This window comes from Gobio gobio (genome assembly GCF_949357685.1).
Source record: "Gobio gobio genome assembly, chromosome: 15".
In the NCBI taxonomy this organism is placed as follows: Eukaryota; Metazoa; Chordata; class Actinopteri; order Cypriniformes; family Gobionidae; genus Gobio; species Gobio gobio.
The window spans coordinates 42,386,261-42,406,781 of record NC_137108.1 but is presented as its reverse complement, the minus strand read 5'-3'; the positions used below and the strand labels follow the sequence as shown (position 1 = coordinate 42,406,781).

General features: G+C 40.0%; 2 protein-coding genes and 1 long non-coding RNA gene across 6 annotated transcripts in view; 2 read left to right on the top strand and 1 right to left on the bottom strand.

Annotated features, from left to right (window-relative positions):
- Positions 1-9,165, top strand: part of arhgap33 (Rho GTPase activating protein 33) — a 67,148-nt gene extending 57,983 nt beyond the window's left edge. For 3 of the 4 annotated variants that reach the window (XM_079837146.1, XM_079837149.1, XM_079837148.1), the window contains 6 exons: positions 1,193-1,352; positions 1,471-1,610; positions 1,717-1,791; positions 2,678-3,429; positions 3,560-3,740; positions 4,733-9,165. In XM_079837146.1, the coding sequence (XP_079693272.1) occupies positions 1,193-1,352; positions 1,471-1,610; positions 1,717-1,791; positions 2,678-3,429; positions 3,560-3,740; positions 4,733-7,458 (4,034 nt within the window). In that variant the 3' untranslated portion in view covers positions 7,459-9,165. The remainder of the gene's footprint in view (positions 1-1,192; positions 1,353-1,470; positions 1,611-1,716; positions 1,792-2,677; positions 3,430-3,559; positions 3,741-4,732) is intronic. The other variant, XM_079837147.1, reaches the window with a different exon arrangement.
- Positions 9,166-9,727: 562 nt separating this feature from the next.
- Positions 9,728-18,177, bottom strand: upk1a (uroplakin 1a). Its single transcript, XM_079837159.1, has 8 exons — positions 18,105-18,177; positions 17,520-17,605; positions 17,233-17,433; positions 17,033-17,107; positions 16,652-16,759; positions 14,616-14,786; positions 14,060-14,143; positions 9,728-10,538 (listed from the first exon to the last, which is right to left on the bottom strand). The coding sequence occupies exons 2-8, from the start codon at positions 17,580-17,582 to the stop codon at positions 10,491-10,493; spliced, it is 750 nt and encodes a 249-aa protein (XP_079693285.1). The 5' UTR covers positions 17,583-17,605; positions 18,105-18,177; the 3' UTR covers positions 9,728-10,490.
- Positions 15,096-17,370, top strand: LOC307138672. The gene is made up of 3 exons (XR_013818051.1): positions 15,096-15,124; positions 17,011-17,104; positions 17,263-17,370. It is a non-coding gene; the product is annotated as an uncharacterized lncRNA (long non-coding RNA).
- Positions 18,178-20,521: the final 2,344 nt, after the last annotated feature.

Sequence of the window (20,521 nt, the reverse complement as noted above, 5' to 3'; positions counted from 1 at the left end):
AATGTTTGGAAGAAATTAATAGTTTTAGGCAAGGACACACTAAATTGTTCAGAAGTGGCAGTAAAGGCATTTAAAAATGTATAAATGACATCCGTTTCATATAAATGCTGTTCTTTTAAACTTTCTATTCATCAAGGAATCCTGAAGAAATTCTTCTTTCTAAAATCTTACCAACCTCAAACTTTAGAACGGTAGTGTTTGTCATTAGCAATGTAATTTTCCACATGGATGGATTATTTTATGACCATTGTTTATGTTCAAGGACAGCTGTAAAGACATATTTTGCCGATGTAAATGATATGTTAAAATTGTACAGCACACAGATGGATATAATGCAATAAATCCCTATGTTGACATTTATTTGTTTATTTTGTAGGAGAACAAAGTAGCACTACTACTTACTATTTGATCTTTTCCACCATGTAAATTTGGTTTTCGTTAAGTAGGACATTGAGGAAAATCATTTGGTAAGATGGTTAAATGGGATGGATGCTATAGTGAAAATTTTAGCTATAGAGTATCTGTTTGTGTCGACTTGACTCTGAGACATTGGCAGCAGGTAAAGTGTTGTTTAGACTTTTTTTCTTCTGTATGTCAGATACTTTTTGCAGGCTTTGTTTTTGGATTTCTCTACTCGTCTGATGTCCCAGACTTTATAGGCTTGCTGAGGCCCAAAAAACTCTATGCAAGTACACAACCACAAGCGCTTCTATCTATGCAGGCTCAGTTTCACACGTTGTTGCATTTGGAAATGTGTCTTAGCGCATTCATAAATCAATGCATATACGCACTGAATTCCCAACATTGCCACAAGAGGCGTTATAACGTGCATTAACCTGACTCAACACAGTATTGCAAGAATGCATGGTCAATTTTACTAAGCACCAGCAGTGTGCATTTGAGTACTTGCGTAGACTTTGTTTCTGGCCTTAACCACTCAAGATTTTGTCTGTTGGCCCGCCCTTGTATTTCTTCTACAAAGCTTGTTGCAGTACAGCTGTACAGGCCATGGAAGTGTTGGAGCAGCTGATGTTTTTTGTTGATGCTTAGATGTCTTGTCGTTTGCCATATAATTGTATCATGTTTGTTTGTTGTCAATCACTGTGCTCTTCGCTGCTTTATTGCATCAACTCGCATATGTCCTTTGGCTTGCTGGATCTGAATCTGAATCTTTTTTTCTGTGACTCCACAGCACGACAGTCTCTGACCAGGCCCAAGTCGTTTGTGTCCACCAGGCTTCTGTCTCTGGAGGAAGCACAGGCTCGCACACAAGCTCCTCTTCTCCTTCAGGGATCTCCTCATCACCATGCTATCAGCCAGTTTCACACTGTACTGGACCTGCCTGTCGACAAGTGGGTTTCTTTGCACAAATCAATGACTTATAAAGACTTCTAAATGGTTAACCTACAAATTAAGTTCTTTAAGTTTGTTTGTAAATAAATCATTTTACTTCTTTCTTGTTTCTTTTAGGAGGAAAAGAGGGATGAAGGTCCGGAAGTCAGCAGGCGGCAGTTGGAAGACGTTTTTTGCCATCGGAAAACCTGCAGCTGCAGGTCGACGTAAGCCCACCAGGATCACCTCTCTGTTCCAGCCCACTACCTCTCATGCAGGTATAAGAAACACCATGCTAATTTATTTAAATTGTACTTTATCCTAAATAGATTTGCATGTCCTGATGTCAGAGGCTCCGTTTGTAGTGTTGTATGTCTGCTTTAGGTTGCAGGGTAGACAGTGTGACGCTCAGGTCAGCAAAGAGTGAGGAGTCCCTGTCCTCTCAGCACAGTGGAGCAGGTATGAATGACATTTGGTAACGCTTTAATGCCCTGGTTGACCAATCAATTTCCAGGGAGCAGTGTAATAAGATACAAGACCTAACAGATCAATACTTTCACTCTTTCCCCGCCATTAATGGAAATTTACGTCATTTTTGAGAAAATGCTTTCCCACCAGTGACGTAATTATCCGGCTTTCTGTGTTTTCACTGTTCAACGGTAGGGGGCGCTATTATGCATCTTCTGAAAGAGTGAATCTCCTGATCAAAACACATGTGAAGATGATGCAGAAACAAGCATATTAAATAATTAAACTTCTTAATGTTACTGAATGAAATGTCGACCCAGGACGGGCTATAGGACTGTGCAAGCATAAAGGGGTGTCAAACTACTCCATCTGTGTTTTGATCATCGTTCTGAATCTGATCTGGATGTAGTCGATTTTTTGTTGTTGACAAAAACATGTTTTTTCTCAGCCTTTTTTAATGAAACATACCTACATTCATGTGTTGATAAAAAGATAATACATGACGCTAGAATAAAACGGGTTTTTTGTATAAAAAATGCTGGTGGGGAAAGAGTTAAAATGTGAAAAAAAATGTATGTATAAGTATATAAAGTATATAAGTCTATAAAATTGTTTGTATATACTATATATAAATAAATGCTAAACTTTTAACATTTTTAACATTTTAACATCGTGTCTGTGTCTGTGTGTGTGTCTGTGTGTGTGTCTGTGTGTGTGTGTGTGTGTCTGTGTGTGTGTGTGTGTGTCTGTGTGTGTGTGTGTGTGTGTGTGTCTGTGTGTGTGTGTGTCTGTGTGTGTGTGTGTGTCTGTGTGTGTTTGTGTGTGTCTGTGTGTATAAATCATAATACTAAATGTTGATGCTCTGTTTTTCTCTCAGGTCAGGGGAAGATGCAACGCTTACGAAGACCTCGCTCCAGCAGTGATGGTCTCTCTCTGGCTGCTTCTGTTGATCCGCAGCTCCTTCCCCAGCACTCCCCATCTAGAATCCATCCGAGCCGCTCTTACGACAGCCTGCTGCCTGAGGAAATGCGTGATGCTGATGAGGAAGAAAATGAAGATGAAGAGGATGAGGAGGGTGTGTATATGTTGCCTGATTTCTCCCAAGAACCAAACACCTCATGGATGACAGAAGATGTCATTGACTTTAGCCCCACCTTCCTGGAAGATGGGCCAATAGGGTTAGGGAGCACGGCTGTCGCTCCTAGCGGCAGGGAGTCCCCTCCTCCAGCTGCACCCCCTCCGTACCGTTGTCTGAGCCATCAAGGCCACACCCGCTCTGGTAGCCAGCGCTCAATCACAGAAGATCCAGACTCAGTTCTCAACCAATCAGAGGCCGCAGCCCGTCGGAGTTTGATCCTGGCTGCAGCAGCTCCTCCTCAGCAAGTGTTCTGTCAGCACAGGCCGTCTGCAGTCACTAATGCTCCCGCAAGCACAGCCCAACAGGGCGATTCAAACTTAAGCCCATCCCATACCCAGACGCCGGCTCCAGCGGCATCTGCTCCCCCTTCTCAGCCTCCTCAGGAGAGGCGCTCTTTTACACGTAAAGTGGTTCATGCACTTTCACCTAAAGCGCCTAAATCCCCCCCTATGGACATCTCTGATCCGATCTCCATCAGTGTACCTGCCAAGGTAAAATTGAGCGTAAATATTCGTTGAATTGTTGTGTGTATGGTATTATTTGGATTAATACCTTTTAGAGGTGACGTCTATCCCAGTTTAACGTGCAGAGATCTATAAGTGAGCCATTTTAACTTTCAAGGTTCTGGAAATGATTGGTGGACGAGCTGGCGAATTGCAACCTGGACTTCCAAGCAGTGGACCGTCTCAGCCACCCCAGATGATATCTATGCTCCTTAGGTCATGTGACTTTCAGCTCACGGAGAGCTGCCAGCAAGAGCTCAACAGTAAGTTGGGCCCCATCGCCAAAATCAAGGGTCCTAGTGAGTACACACTCTGATTATGGTCTATTGCAGTGGTTCCCAAACTGTTCAGACTGCACACCCTTTGACTATTGTCAAATACCAACATTGCATTTTTCTGAAAATATGGTAATATCGAAAGCCATATTCACATTTTTATATATAACCAAATACATCTTAAATTTTAATTTAGTTTATCAGAAGATTAGATTAGATTAGATTAGATTCAACTTTATTGTCATTACACAAGTACAAGTACAAGGCAACGAAATGCAGTTTAGGTCTAACCAGAAGTGCAATAGCAGCAAGTGCAGGATATACAATGGTTGCGTAAGTGCAGGACGTAAAAATGTTCTGAATATATATAAATATGTATAAGTAGAGAGATGGTTATTACTATAAGTAGAACTGAATTTACAGATGAATATATACAGTGAATAAATATACAGATGGCTATTACTATAAACAGAATTTACAGGTGAATATGTACTAGAATATAATATACAGATGGCTATTACTATAAACAGAATTTACAGGTGACTATGTACTATGAATAAATATACAGACGGTTATTACTTGAACAGAATTTTACAGATGGTTGTATTTCAGGTATTAATATGAATTATTTAAGTGTGATAGATGGGCCTGAATTCTTATATAAAGTTTATTGAAATATGTCATGGAAGACAGTTTTAAATTGCCATTTGTATGTTGACTTCCTGAAGAGTGTAAAGAATTAGGAAGACAAGTCTTTGAAAAATATAGTGATTATAAGTTGTATTTTTTAAAACAAACAATCAATCAATAATTGCTTTAAATTCCCTGTTCAATTTCAGCCAATTTTCCAACATACATAGGTTTGGTCCAATTTCTGTAAATTTATAAGGAGAGAAATTTCTGCCAAAATTATTTTCTTGTGCACCCCGCATTTGGGAACCTCTGTTTTAATGTTAAAAATACTTGATTAAAGTAACTGCTTATTTCTCAAGTCCTTACTCTCCTTATTTTTTCAGGTATCTTGGGTCCCACTGGTGTTCCCCTTCCATCACAGCAGCCCCCTCCTCCTCCCCCCAAGAACCCTGCACGCCTCATGGCTCTGGCTCTGGCTGAAAGTGCCAACAAGGCCCTGCGGCAAGGTGCCTCTCCCCCATACCGCCCCCGTCAGAGTGGAAACTCCCCTGAGACAGACGTCCGCTTCCAGAGGTCCCTCTCTGCTGATGCAGGAGTTCTGCTGTCTTCTGATCCTAATCAGATCTACTCCACGGTGCGCCCCTTTTCTGTGTGGAAGACTGGGGGTGATGATGATGATGATGGTGGAACTGCTGCTGAAAAGGCTGCAGACAAATCACATGGTACAGAGCCACGGTCACCACCTGGTCAGGACTCTGGAACACTCTCTTCTGACAGCTCTGTCTCTGATTCTGGGACATCCAATTCTGAGTTGTCAGCTGCCAGTTCCTCCGAGGACAATGAGCAAAGCCCAAGCCCCATTTACAAGAACGAAGAGCCAACTTCTTCAGCACAGCCCTCAAAATCTAGCCCACCCTCCTCCAGCGAAGCCATCCCTTCTCAGAGAAAACCCCCTGCATATGGGCGGCAGTTTTCTGCTCCACAGCTTCAGCAGGAGAAATCCAGTGGCCAGTCCAAGCCTGCAGCCCAGCCACACACTCAGCTTCTGCACTCCAAATCAGAGAGCTCTCCACTGGCCCAGGTACGAGCCTTCCAGCCCACTCGCCCTAAAGTGCCACCCAAGCCCCCTGATCTTGCTCCCTTGAGGGCTCCACTCTCTCAGACTGACCGGCATGATTACATGCGTCGCTCCTTGGATGCCAGTCGCATTCGACGCTTGGCAGGACCTCCACAAGGGAACACACCACTTTCCAGAGCTTTCTCTGAGCGCATCAGCAGTACCTCTGACATGTTGTCTCGCTATCATGCAGCTAGAATGGCCAGCCAAGCTGTCCAGGTTGCACACCTTCCCCAACAACAGCAGCAACAAACTCAGTCCACTCAGATCAGAACAGTTGTCCCCTCCGAAGACCCATCCAAGATGGAGAACTTCTACTACGAGATTGGTGCACCTGAGCATCCACAAGTGCCACCCAGCTATGCACGCCACAGCTATCAGAATATGAAGCTGGATCTGGAGGGAAACCTCCGTCTCACTGACCCAGCCAATCAAAGGCCCATTTCCAGGGGTTACCCCCCTCCCTACAACCCCCAAGGACCTATGGGCAGTAGGGCTCCCCAGCTGTGGTCATCTGAGGCCACACGAGCTTGGGCCGCAGCACATTCTCACTCGTTCTCCTTTTCCCATTCTCATTCTCACCATCGCTCCCAGGACGGATCATCAGGACATCCTGCTCACCCTCGTCCTCAGCGACAGACATCATCATCTGTCAGGTTGTCCCGCAGTGAAGTGCATCCCTTACCCGCGTCCGCTGGAGTGAGCTCCTCTGTGGGCATGATGCCTCTGTCCGTTCACCAACGTAATTTGCACCGGTCCCAGCGTTCGCCTTCAGCAGACCACACTTCCTCCCAGCTTCACCCCTACTTTGAAAATGGGAAGGTGTGTTACCGGTACTTTGAGGCTTCCAGGCCGGAAGACTTGGCACTGAATCAGCCTCAGCATTCTGTATTGAAACCACCTCAGCCTTCCCCGGTGCAAGGAATCACGAAAGAGCAGCCTGAGCCCATCTACGTCAACTATCCTTTCACAAACCCGCCAGGATCTGGGGTTAATTCAAAGGGCTGGGCCACCACAAACCTTGACGAAAATGATCATCAAGCATCTGAGACACTGGAACCACCTTCCAAGTCTCAACCGGATGACAAGCAGAAACTTTCAGAGCATGAAAGCCCCACCGCTAGCTTCGACAACCTTGTCCAGAACGATGTATCCTCAGATTTCAAAGAGATCAATATAGCAGCGTCAGCCTCCACTGCCATGCATTTTCGCAGCCGCTCAGATCCCCACAGTACCAGCTCAGAGCCTGTTAATGTCCTAACTGGGAAGGAAATTGCCTCCTTGTTAATTGAAAAGCTTGCAGAGGATGAAAGAGAGGGTCCTTCTGTGCCACCATCTTCGTCCTCTTCTCCGCACATCGATCACCCTCCAAATCCCTACCCTAGCCAGCAGCAGCAGCAGCAACCACCACCTGCATACAATGTCTACACTCCAGGACCCTCTCGAGGGCGCTTTGAAGGTCAAGTGCCACCTAGAGAGGTATCTGGACCTTTCCAACGTCAAGACCCCTTGCGGAGATCTTCTGGAGTCCAGTATAGACAAGCTTTTGACGTTATGCCATCTGGCGACCAAGTCCTTAAGTTTTACAGAAGCCAAGACTTTGTCCCAGTCTCCCAGGGAGAAAGCACAACCGCTAATCCTTACCCACCAAGACCATATTATCAGGACCCCCCATACCCCAATTGGGGCCCTCAAGGCCTCCCAGAAGCTTCACACACATGCACTCCACCTACAGTGGCCTTTTCAAACTTAGCTCTTGGACCAACAAGAGAATACGGGCCCCAGACAGTGGCCAACCAATTTAACCAATACCCGTACCAGTCAGGGTCAGTGCTTCCCCAATATCCCAACACACCACGACGAGATGTTGTCCTGGATCCTTCTCTCCGACCTCAGGGGTTGCGGAACCAGAGAGGCTTAAACCGGCAGGGAAGCCTGCCGGGACCCAATTGGACCATCCGAACTGAAGGCCAGACCCGGAGTTATTGCTAAAGAGCACAACTGCCACAAAAAGTCTTTAGACTTAAAATGAGATATGAAGTAGACCAGTATAAGCACTAGACTTTTATGTTTCCTGTACAAGTTAACATGTTGTGAAAAGAGAAAGTGTTAACCTCCCCAAGGGGAGAGAGTGTACAGAAACAAAATTTAGTGGGGTATGTCTTTACTAGTGTTTCTGTCTCAGAAAGACCCCACTGCTGTCCTGCGATATTGGAGTGGAAAAAGTGTACGAGAATAAGACATAAAGCAGAAAGGATCAAAGAAGTGAACCATAAAGTGGCTTAGATATGAAAACATTCCAGAACACACTGTGCTGTCCAGCAGAGGGAGTCAGAGAGGTGCATAGCTGCTATTCCTCTGACAGGACGTTGCTCAGTGGCGAATTTTAGTTTTTCTGCTTTCAGTTTTGTCTGGTTTAAGGTTCTTTTTGACACTAGATCAATTCTGTACAGGGGCACAAGCTTAATATGTCTTTCTTCCTCCTCAAAGTACGATAAAAATAACCTCAAGATATGCTAGTGGTTTTATGAAAACTTTATGAAGATGGTTAGTTTTTGTTATCTTAATTTTTGGCAGCAATGTGATATTTCCATTTTTTTAATTGCTTTTTTTTTTTTTTTTTTATGTTTCTAAGTTATTGTAAGTTTTCATTGGAAAAAGTTATTGTGAAAGTTTTATTTTGCCTTTCTTGAATTTGTTTCAAAGAATGTAAAGTTTAAGACTTTGTGACCTTAATTTCTTTTAAGTCTGTGTGTGAATTTGAATGAGTGTGTCTTGCCCAGAGTGTCTGACATAAGCACATAAAAAGGAACGGTCATTGCTGATCATTTTGGGAAGGGTGCGTAATTGAGAGTGCATATTTCTGTGAGGTACTGTACTGCGCATTCTCAAGTAATGTGTCAGATGACTTTGTATCAATATTGGTGTTCTAATCCAAAGCAAGTATTTCAGGTAGGTCACGTCACCCTGTGTCCCTCCCAGACATCCCTGTGAGGAATCCCAACCTAGCAACGTAGAATAACTGGTACTATTCACCGCAAAACACTGAAACACTAGTCTTAGATGACTATAAGATTAGATGTTTTTTTTAGATACCACATTCTGGGCTCGGTACTTTTCCAGTGTTTTTTCAGTTCGGACTATATCTTTCAGTAGTCCTGGAAATTCTTCTAAAATTTGACAGGTGTGCTGGATTCTATAGATTTGTATAGTAATTGGTGCCTTCTGTTAAATAATTGATCATCTTTGAAATAATCCTTCGTTATGAAAGCAAATGTTGAAGAGTTAGATACAACCCTGAGCCCAGTTGCTACTATTTACAGTTTTCCAAAGCTCCACACCAGTAAGCCCTGAGTATACAAGGTCTAAATGAGAGAGTGTGTGTATGAGTGAGCGAGTGACACGGTGTGTTTGCATGTCTGTTAACTCTATTGTTTTAATACATATCTATGCAGTGAATAACCAAGGGGGATATGTTCCTTAAAAAAAAAAACACTAAAAATATTAATGCTACCTATGTATGTCAGCAGACCTGTGAGCGTGTATCTTCCAGTGAGAGAGGTCATGCATGTGGCTTTGAGGGTATATACATGTCCAACAATCTCCCCTTCAGCCTTCAGCACTTTGCTAAAGGCAGTTCATCCTATTTTGTATAATTTTCAAATATGTGAATTAAAACCTTGGACACCGTCATTGATGAAACCTGTAGTTTGGTGATTATTTTTCCGATTGTTTTTGTACACCAGTCAGACGAGGTATCTTAAAGATGGGCGTTATTTAAATACTCATATTACCGAAACTCTCATTGGAATGCAAGAAAAGGTTTTTTGAATTAATCTTTTTTTTTTTTGTGATCCTGGTACTAATTGCTACATTGTGATGACATCAAAATAACATTCCTATTGTTGAAGCAGATCTGGATGCTCCTCCTAAGGCTGAATGACTGCTACTAAAAGACGTGTTTTTTTCTAGGTTTTGTGTTATTTTGAGATTATTTTAATTTGCAGCGCTGCAGTCTCCACCCTCTGAGATGGGAGCTTCTTTGTAGGTTGTAATATGAGAGAAGTTGATGTCTTTCCTGAATGGATATCCTGCAGAACCAGTCTGTTTCTGAGTATCAGGCGACACTCCCAGTTGAGTATAAATTAAAGAAGATGTATGCAAGCTAACATTCCCTCCTCTGTTCTCTGCGGAAACGTGAACGCACTCCATTGGCATTAGATAATTAGCCTGAGCAATAACGGTTTGGGTGGTTCAGGGTGTGGAGAGCCTTCAGGCTTTTATTGTTTAAGGATTGTTTATTTCCCAGGGCATGTACCTGCATGCAGCCTGTGACAGGTTTGGCTGCGCTCATTTGCCTTTTACCAACTACAGACAGTGAATGACACACGAAGAGTCACCAGCACAGTTACATGTTTATTTTATCAACAGAAACATTTAAGCACGTTTTAAAAACAGATGTGCAGGAAAATACAAAACAAATGTCCTATTAATTGGTAAAAAGCTAAATTTTATATAAAATATTCATGTAGAAAAAAATACAAGTGTAGACTCTGGCTTAAAGCAAAATGTATTAATTTATACAATTATTTGAAGATCCTATTTGATCAAGATTGATGATAAAGATTTAAATGATACCATAATAACTACTCATAAATGATTAAACGCAAAAATCAGTTACTTAGACAATTACAGAAAAACTAAAAATGATACTGCTCCCTAGTTTTAAAAAATTGAATATTGCAATTCATTATGCCATAAATACTTTGAATCAAGACCAACTTGTTTTGAACCTGGAACATCCCTTATGTGACAAATACAAATTTAAATGTACAAAAAAACAAAAATGGGGAGAAAAAATGCTGTTTATAATTATTTAGATTAAGTGCGTAATGCTGCAGGACACTTTGATTTGTATTTATTGTATTTATTAGTTGATCTACATTCATCTGTATTTTTCTGTGACTCCACGAGTGGAAGCACCTGTGCGGCAGATGCAGATGTGTCTTGCGGAGTCCCGACGATTAGTCCAGCTGCATGTAGTAGACCATGGAGATCACTAATGTGAAAAACTGTAGGACAGATCAGAAGTGCATTAGAAGAGTGAATATCCAGTAAAGTGCAACTGAATTTTTCTCTAGGGCAGAATAAATAACCAAAATACACTATATTGCCAAAAGTTTTGTGACGCCTGCCTTTACAAGCATGTGAACTTTAATGACATCCCATTCTTAATCCGTAGGGTTTAATATAGAGTTGGCCCACCCTTTGCAGCTCTAACAGCTTCAACTCTTCTGGGAAGGCTTTCCACAAGGTTTAGGAGTGTGTTGGACGAGAATGTTGGATGAGAAGGCCTGACTTGCAGTCTCCTCTCTAATTCACCCCAAAGGTGTTCTATCGGGTTGAGGTCAGGACCAGTGGTGTAGTCTAGTTTTTTGTAGTGAGTATACTGTGTTTTTTTTTTTTCCCCTCCCAGCCTCATACGCACCCATCCAACATTCCAATTTATTATAAGCGACAAAAGACATGTCAGCTGATAAAACCTGTGCTCCAGGTACCATATTCATATAGTATAATCATTCTTAAAGGTATAGTTCACCCAAAAATTAAAATTGTGTTGTAATTTCCTCACCCTCAAGTTGTTTCTCTCTTCTGTTTAACACAAAAGATGATATTTTGAAAAATGTTGGTAATCAGACAGTTGACTTCCACAGTAGGAAAAAATATAGACTATGAAAGTCAATGGGTGCTGCCAACTGTCTGATTACCAACATTTTTCAAAATATCATCTTGAAAAAGGCTATTGAAGCTATCTATTGAAAAATGAATCTCTTTTCAATAGCTAATTACAATAACTACACTGTAAAAAAAAATTCCGGTCTCCAATTGAAAATGTTCTAGTGACTGATCACATCTAAATTTTTCAGTTGGCCAAATTGAATTTCTGTGAATTGATGCAATTTAATTCACAGAAATTCAATTTTTTACAGTGTATTGATAACTAATATCACCATATAGTAATTTATTGGTGTAAATGTTTTAAATTAGACGTGTGCCAGTATCTGTAATGCAATATACCCATAATCTTATTAAATATAGGCTATGCTTCAGCTTTCATTTTATATTCTTAAATTTGATCTACAAATTAAATTAGAATAAGACACTGTAGGGCTGTTGCCAATTAAATTAAATCATTTACACTGAAAATGTTGAGAGATTGTTTTAAATATTTTTGAATATACAATTAAGAAATGTTGGAAATAAAACATTAAACTAACCCACCAGTAGGTGGCAGAATGTAAACGTTGTTGTTGTGGGAATATCTAAATCTTACCCAGATACAGCAATGCTATTTTCTGATTGGCTGTTCGGTAGCTATATTTTTTATTTGATTGGCTGGTGTCCAAATGGTCCCCAATAGTCCAAAAACGTTAGTGATTCGCAATCGCAACCACAGTCTATGTTCGCAACACAGACGGGGTTAGTTTATGAATGAAAGTTCTGTCACAAAAGCAGACCCCCCCCTCCCCATCCCCCCCTCCCAAAAAAACCCCCACAGAACATGACTTTACTTGTATACAGTAGTATAATATAATATATCATTAATATATAATTTCTATAGGCCTATGCAATTATTTGTAAAAAAAAAAATATGTAAAATTATGTAGATCACTTTTACTATTTACATAAGCTGCTTATACTATTTATGTAAACTGCTTTTATTTATATTTCATTGCAACTTTAAACAGGTCTAAGGAGTTTGTTGTTTTCATGTAGCCTTGGCAACTAGCCGACCTGAAAAATATGCACATGAAATGAAACTTGTTTAACTCAACCATAACATGTCAGTTACAAACTGTACAGCGTGCAATATTGTCATTATGTTTATACTTTATACTTTTGTTTTTTGGGGCACTCTCCCTCTGCCATGGCGCTCCAGTTTTACACTGAGCTGATTCGGTTCGGGAGAAGAGATAAAAGCCCACCCACACTGACAATTGATTGGTTGACTTACCGAAACAAGCCAATCAGGATGCTCTCCGTCTTACATGCGCTTCATTATGTGCACACCAGCACACACACGTAAGGTCTCTCGCTCTCGCTCGCTCTCTGCCGTGCGCGCGTGCACAGTCTGTGTCTCACATGCGCGCTCTTGCTCGCTCGCTCTAGATTGAGGGAGAATTTAACTAATTTGCGGGCATCAGGGAGCCGCTATAAATATGCGGGAGACTCACGGAACTTCCGGGAGACTTGGGATGTCTGCAAAACGATGTTGTTACGTATCCACACGCTTTTTTAAGTGGGTATACGGAAATCCTTGGCCTTTCCTAGTGTGTATACGGCGTATACCTGCGTATCACGTAGACTACACCACTGGTCAGGACTCTGTGCAGGCCAGTCAAGTTCCCTCCACACCAAACTCGCTCATCCATGTCTTTATGGACCTTGCTTTGGGAACTGGTGTGCAGTCAAGTTGGAGCATGAAATTGTCCAAAATGTCTTGGTGTGCTGAAGCATTAAGAGTTCCTTTCACTGGAACTAAGGGGCCAAGCCCAACCCCTGAAAAACAACCCCACACCATAATCCTCCCTCCACCTAACTTTACACTTGGCACAATGCAGTCAGGCAAGTACCGTTCTCCTGGCAACCACCAAACTCAGACTCGTCAGAATCGTGATTGGTCACTCCAAAGAACACGTCTCCACTGCTCTAGAGTCCAGTGGCGGTGTGCTTTACACCACTGCATCCAACGCTTCGCATTGCACTTGGTGATGTAAGGATTGGATGCAGCTGCTCTGCCATGGAAACCCATTCCATGAAGCTCTCTACGCACTGTTATTGAGCTAATCTGAAGGCCACACAAAATTTGGAGGTCTGCTATTGACTGCAGAAAGTTGGCGACTTCTGCACACTGTGCGCCTCAGCATGTGCTGACCCCGCTCTGATTGTACGTGGCCTACCACTTCGTGGCTGAGTTGCTGTTGTTCCCAATTGCTTCCACTTTCTTATAATACAACTAACAGTTGACTGTGGAATATTTAGTAGTGAGGAAATTTCACGAATGGACTTATTGCACAGGTGGCAACCGATCATGGTACCACGCTTGAATTCACTGAGCTCCTGAAGAATTCACTTCTTTCACAAATGTTTGTAAAAGCGTCTGCATGCCTAGGTGCTTGATTTTATACACCTGTGGCCATGGAAGTGATTGGAGTGATTTGGAAGGGTGTCCCAATACTTTTGGCAATATAGTGTGTGATATACAGTAATAATGTAGCCTATATCAATAAATGCATGTAACAGTTTTGAAGCACCCAAATGAAGATAATTGTAAAAAAAATTGGTAAAAAAAACAAATGGTAAATCATACATAAAAAGTATTTTAAAATTCAATATATTTATATATACATCAGATTTGTGACGGGTTTTCATTATCTTGTGATTTGTCACAACTTTCAAAGCAGTTTGAACTTTGAAAATGCACCTGAAGACCGTTGTGTTCCATCTAGATGTTTTAAACGCAAGAACATGTCCTGTGTGTGTGTGTGTGTGTGTGTATGTATAGAGGTCATGATTATACTGTATGACTTACCACAAGCATGAGAACAGAGAACCCGTACCAGCTCACAGCCCAGGTGTAACGGCTTAACACAGATTCAATGTACTTGAAGCAACCCTGAAATATCAAAGAAAAAACTAAATAATTGACATAGAAGCACCACCTAACATAAAGTGAGGCATCTAAATGTTTGCCAAAGAATCTGAGAGATGTAGCAAAAATAAAGATGTAATTCCATAAATGTCAGTAACATTTTATTTATTTTCTAGAAACAAAACATTAAATGTATTAACCTTGCCATGATCTAAATAAGTCCAACATCATGTAGAATTATTGTGAAAAATAATTGTATAATTAAAAAATATTTAGGCTAATAAACCTCTTATATTAGACAGTTAATTCGTTATTTGCATTTAAATGTACATTCTTTTCATTTTTTGTATTGTTTATCAGAAAAAGAGCGCATTTTGTTGTGACTAGTTGAGAACCACTGTCAATGAAAATTGTAACTTTATTCCCTGCAGGTCATAAGTTTGTTGCTATCTGTTGTCTTCGGTAAAGCAGGTGACGTGATGTTACAAGACGTTACCTCTGTGAACATGGCGCTGCTCCTGCCAGCGATACAGTCTTCTCGATCTTTCGTATTATAGACATTCTTGCAGCAGTTGAGGGGCCAGACGGATGTTTGGCCAAGATTAGTTTTGAAGGTAGAGTCAAAATTTAACCAGTCCGTCGGACCGTCTGTTCCACAGCACTCGACCTTAACACAAGAGAAGAGTGATTTAATCAACCTGTCTAGGTCAAGAGAAGAAAAAAAACACCTGTCACATGTGCACCAGTTGAATTCTATATCAATCTAGAAGTTAGTTGTGTTGTGTCGTGTGTAACACTTCAAATGTGCGGTGATATTTATGCTGCCTTCACGTGCTATCGGAATTATCGTAAATACGAGTTTCCTAGGTAACAATTGCACATGAACGCCCTCTGATGTCGTGTTTACCACTGGGAAGTTCGGAAATACTTTTGATACCCCATTTTCCCGAGATGGGCGTGTCATAAGCGTTAAACATGGTGGCGGGAGCTGGACTGCTGTGGCAGGTGTGGTTTTATTGTTGTTTTTTTCCAAAACAGCTTGGTCGTCTTGTCTTGACATTAACGTAGTACATATTTACATGTAAGAGTAATCATATGAAGTGTATTGTATGTTTGGTACTCAGCGAAAATAGTCTTCATTTGACTGAAATTGCAGAATCAGCAGAAAGCGGACTATCTGTAATGTTTATATGGTTGTCGGTGCATGGGAGACTACAAATGATGATGGTTTTAATAAGATTTTCCCAATAAATAGGCAAGAATAACTTGGTGTCCACCATGATTCCTGTTCACTCCGACAACAAAGCACTTGAATGCAACAAGCTCGTAATCACGACTTCTAAAGTGGGAATTAGGAAATTTCCGATAGCACGTGAAGGCAGCATAAGCTACCGTTCAGCTAATTTTCGCGGGGGCGAAATCCAGTCAGGAATTTTGCGTTATGTTTTTGCATCGTTCACGTTTTTCACGTAAATTCGCTGCTTTGGTTTGAAAGTCACTTGAAACGTTAAACTATTGACAATATACATTGGAACTTTTTTGCCCACGAAATATTTGCTAATATTTGAACAAATAAAGAAATGTTAATTTTTGATTGTCAATATTGATTTTGTTTCTTAAAGCAATAGGCCTAGGCCTTACCATTGTTATTGTAACCTTGATTTCGGTGATTATGGAACATTCCTTTGTGAAAATGTAGTCCTGCCTACCCAACTTACAACGTGGGAAACAATATGTGAATAACACTGATGTACACTTGACATAAACTGTAAACTTGTTTCTCAGGAGGGGAAAAAGGTACAAACCTGTCACTATGGTGGTGGATGCATACCTTTTAAAGGGTTCACCCAATAAAAATGGTATCATCGTTTAGTCATGTTGTTCCAAACCTGTATGAGTTTCTTTCTTCTTTTGAACACAAAAGAATGTTGGTAACCAGTCAGTTGATGGTAGCCATTGATTTTCCTGCTATGGAAGTCAATAGCTACCGTCATGTGTTTGATTGCCAACATTCTATTTGATTGCCATCATTCTTTTGTGTTCAACAGAAGAAAGAAACTCATACAGGTTTGGAACAATTAGAGGGTGAGTAAGTGATAAGGAAATGCATGTTTATGGGTGAACTATCCCTTTAGTACTTTTGACAGCTTTTTTACCCTTTTTCTGAGAGTGAACCATGACTCCCTCAGCCTTCGTTTCTTGTGGTAAAATCGCTGTATGTCAGTGTCATGGCTTGCTGGTTTATATGAAGCCAGCAGCAACCCATCAAGAGGATATACTATCAGTCTTTTGCAAGTTATCCTCACAGGTTTGTGCGAGGATGAAACTGGTTTCTCCACTATCACGATTTAATTTGAGAGGCAACAGAAAAGCATGTTGTATCAGGTTTGGGTTAAAGATGATTCAACATTTTCCTTCCCTAATATTATGCAAGTATGTGCAATGCATCTGTTTTAGCCACCACCCTTTGACAGCTGACAGGTGATTGTGTTCACTGAAAAGTCAAGAGGTCATCGCAGGTGTTCTGCTTACCTGTTCCATCACTCTGTTCCATGTCTGTGTAATCTGCTTCCCTTGTGTGGAGGAGTCTGCGTAGTATTGCAGCATCTGTTTCTTTACAAGGTTACTGTTCCCAACCAGCTACAATAAAGGGAAAACATATCTCTATTATGAACCTGCTGATTATCACATTTGATCAACATCACGAGAAGCTTTTAATGGGATTTTAGAGTAATTTATAGTGTGCAAACAACAGAAAAGTGTAGGAAGAGAGAGCAGGAATGGGACACGTCCCAGACCAGAATCGAACCTGGGTCCCTGTGAGCCAAGTGTGCTACCACTGTGCCACTTCTCTGATGTGTAAATTAAGGTTGTTTTTTTTTACATTACAGAAAGGCTGGTGACTCTACTCACATAATCTCGGTTGGTTGCAGCTGTGATGGCGGAAGCGCATTCAAACAGAAAGATGATGAACATTACGATCAGGTACTGTGGGAGGATAACAGCATTTGGTTAAAAATCAAAATAATTCCTAAGTTTGGTTGTCTCACTGAAGGTGATATTGAATAATAGTGATCATCTGCAAGATGGTAGGATTGCTGTTAAAAACCTACCACCATCATGAGTGTACGGCTCCTTTTCAGGGCAGCGAAGATGCCAAAGAGGCATGTGAGGAAGAAAGCAAAGCCTGTAAAAATGGCAATCCAGGCTGCAGCAAAGATGTCATCTTTTCCTGAGACACCAGATATGGGGTAGAGTTTATACCCGTCCACTGCTACCCAAATGGCCACTGCGAATAATGCCAGTCCAGCTGCCTGAAGAGGAAAATACTTATAAGTATAGGGAACGAGATATTTTACAACATTAACATATTATTTGTATTATTTAATTTCAGGCTTACAGCAGCGAATGCATTCAAGGCAATGACTGCAATCATCAAACATGTCACGGCTCCTGCTCCCATGGCTGTAGTTTTCTGTTTCTCTCCTGAAGAAAAAGGACATAAAGGTCAGCATGAACATCCAGCACAAGAATAGCAGGTGTATATTCACAAGCACAAGAATATTACCGGTAAGTTCTATAGACTCTAGTTCTACTTCCAGTTAGAAAGTATTTGTGCATTATTAGAATTATTAAATAAGTATTTTAGATGTACCACAGTACTGTGATGGTATCAAATACACTGGCAATAACATACATATTCATATATATACCCTGCTATTTACATGCGATTTCTAAGAATACCGTGGTATTACCATGATACATGTCTAAAAAGCCTTTTCATACATTTTGATACTGTCTAATCAAATACATACTGCAAAAGGAACATTTAGATTAAAAAAAAGGTTTTAAGTCAGTTGATTATGGACTATACAATTGATAATATATAATAGACAATAAATCCCAAACAAACATATAAGCAAAAGCGGACTAATATGCTATTAAAAATAAACAAATAGAAATAAGTAGCTGCTCAGGGACCAACCTGTTCCAGTCTGAGATTGCACCTGCTTTCCCTCTAACTGCAAGTATTCACTTCATTTACTTTTGTGGACTCTTTCATGACGTCATAACGGTTTGTCATCTGTTGTACAGACCTCATGAGATGGGATGGGCAGTGTCACTCCCTGTGTTTCATCAAGTTCTTTTAGTTATTCCAAATGTAATTTACTTCTTCTAGTCTACTTCCAAAAAAATCTCAATTTGCATGTGAACAAACTTTGGTGCTACTTTGGTGAACTTTGGATAAAGGATATTTCATTGAATACAAAAATAATAGTCCAAGCCAATCAAAGTAGGATTTAAATTGAAAAAGCCTGTAGAGAAAAAAATCCAAATACTGACCTGGATAAAAATATGTAACTTTTTTTATATATATATCCTCCTGGGACCCAGAAAAAAAGTAAATTGAATTCAGTATTTCCTTTCATTATATTATTTAGAGCATAAGAAACAAATGGGGGGGAAATTTTTGTTTTGTTTTATGATTTATTACTCATATGTTATGCTTTGTCCTCATAATTGGACACAGGGACTCAGTTGTTTAAAAAATAAAATGACATGAAATTACATGTAGGCCTATAGGCAAAAACAATGGGATTTTTTTTCATTCGCCAATACATTTTTAGGTTTTAGGATTTTTTTCTTTCTTTGTTTAAAGATTATTCTCAACTATGTTATGAAAGCCATTTTACTTTATGCAATATGTGGGTAAAATGGCCATATATGGGTTTTCCCATTCAATGCAATGTATCAATACACTGTATTTAATTTGCATATTAACAAGTGTTATAATGGGAGTAATAGTTTTCATAATAATATCTAATATTTCATAGGAATATTGATAAGTAATTTCTTTCCCTATTCACTTGTGTCTCCAAAATGCCTGATAAACATGATTGAAGTCCTGGTTTGTTTGTTTTTTGTAACAGAAAGTCATAGTTTGCTTAGAAACCCCATAACATTTTCATGAGATGTTGATTTATAACAAACAATTTGAAAATTAATCAAATTTAAATTATGCTTACAAAATATTATCATATTTCAATAAGAGTGGTAAATTTGATCACTAAATTAATGTCATTTTTAAAGACCGAGGAGAAGTTGTTGTCCTGGTGAAACCTCCAAACATTTGGTATTTCTGGAATCCCTGAATGTGCTCTTTACAGGACATCCAGACAGTGACTGTGACGTGGCAGAGAAATTGACATTACACTGCTGTGGACAAAAGTCTATTCCTGGGTCCCAGGAGGATATATATATTTTTTTATAAATATATTTTAATATAAAAGTTTTTTTCAATTAAAATCCTAGTGAACATTGAAGTGCTATTTTTGTATTACATCTAAATTTACATTACAAGTTGCTCTTGTGCTCAGTGAGAAATGCTGACTCCTGCTGGCTACTCTCACACCATACACATCAGCATATAAAATACTTTCATACTGTAAATGCCACAATATTTTTCTTTTCATTAATAGTACTGACTAGGGTAAGCATCACTGCAATTATTTCTCATACTTAGCAACAAACCCAAGTCATCTAATGGACGAATGCAATGTGCTAAAATGCTCAAAACACTTTTTAGGAGTGCTTAAAAAACATGGTAGCACTTTATTTGTGCTACTATATATCCTATTCCCCATGTACATACTTTGTACATATTATAGTAATTGCAATAACTGGGTAATAACTAGGTACAAATCCTGAACCTACCCCGAAACCTTACCTAACCCAGGCCATGTGCATTAGCATTATGGTGGCAACATTTGCATGAACAATCATCACTCACATTTTCCACAAAAATGTAAAAATCGAATTAATCTTTAGCTTTAAGGGAGAAATATAATGTTTAGAGTTATAAAGACTTCAAATTCTGTGGTGGGTTTGTGAACTCTACCTCTCCTAAAACATTGGTCTGTATATGCTAGGTTTCAAACGGAAAGTTCAGTCAGAATTTTACAAAATTGTGGGAATAAATGGGTTAACTTAAGTAAACCGAGATTAAGTATACCAAACTTAAACGCCCTGAGAACTGTTTACAATGTCGTCTTGAAAACTTGTCAAACAAAGTGTTGACTTAAGCGCAGTTGACTGTCCTGCAAACACTTATCCATGAGGACTTAAGGACCGAGGACACACTTTTGCAGCTCTTTTATTGTTCGAGAACAGGTGAGTTGAATACTGTATTATGTTATGTTGACCATATTTTATCTGTGAACACTATTTGTCAAATGTATTCATTAGGCCTGTATAGTGGGGGTGGGGGAACATCGATTCACATATGAATTGCAATTCTATCTTTTACCGATTCGCATCGATTCACAAATGTTTTACTTCGCAGTACTACTTAAAGTGACTGACACGTTAGTGTTATTATGCTCGTTATTATGAGCACAGATG

Coding starts and splice junctions, on each gene's coding strand:
- upk1a (XM_079837159.1), bottom strand. CDS start 17,582: ATGGGAGCAGGAGCCGTGACATGTTTGATGATTGCAGTCATTGCCTTG. Junction 17,434..17,519: donor CCTTGAATGCATTCGCTGCT/GTAAGCCTGAAA, acceptor TTTCCTCTTCAG/GCAGCTGGACTGGCATTATT. Junction 14,787..16,651: donor GGAACAGAGTGATGGAACAG/GTAAGCAGAACA, acceptor TCTTGTGTTAAG/GTCGAGTGCTGTGGAACAGA.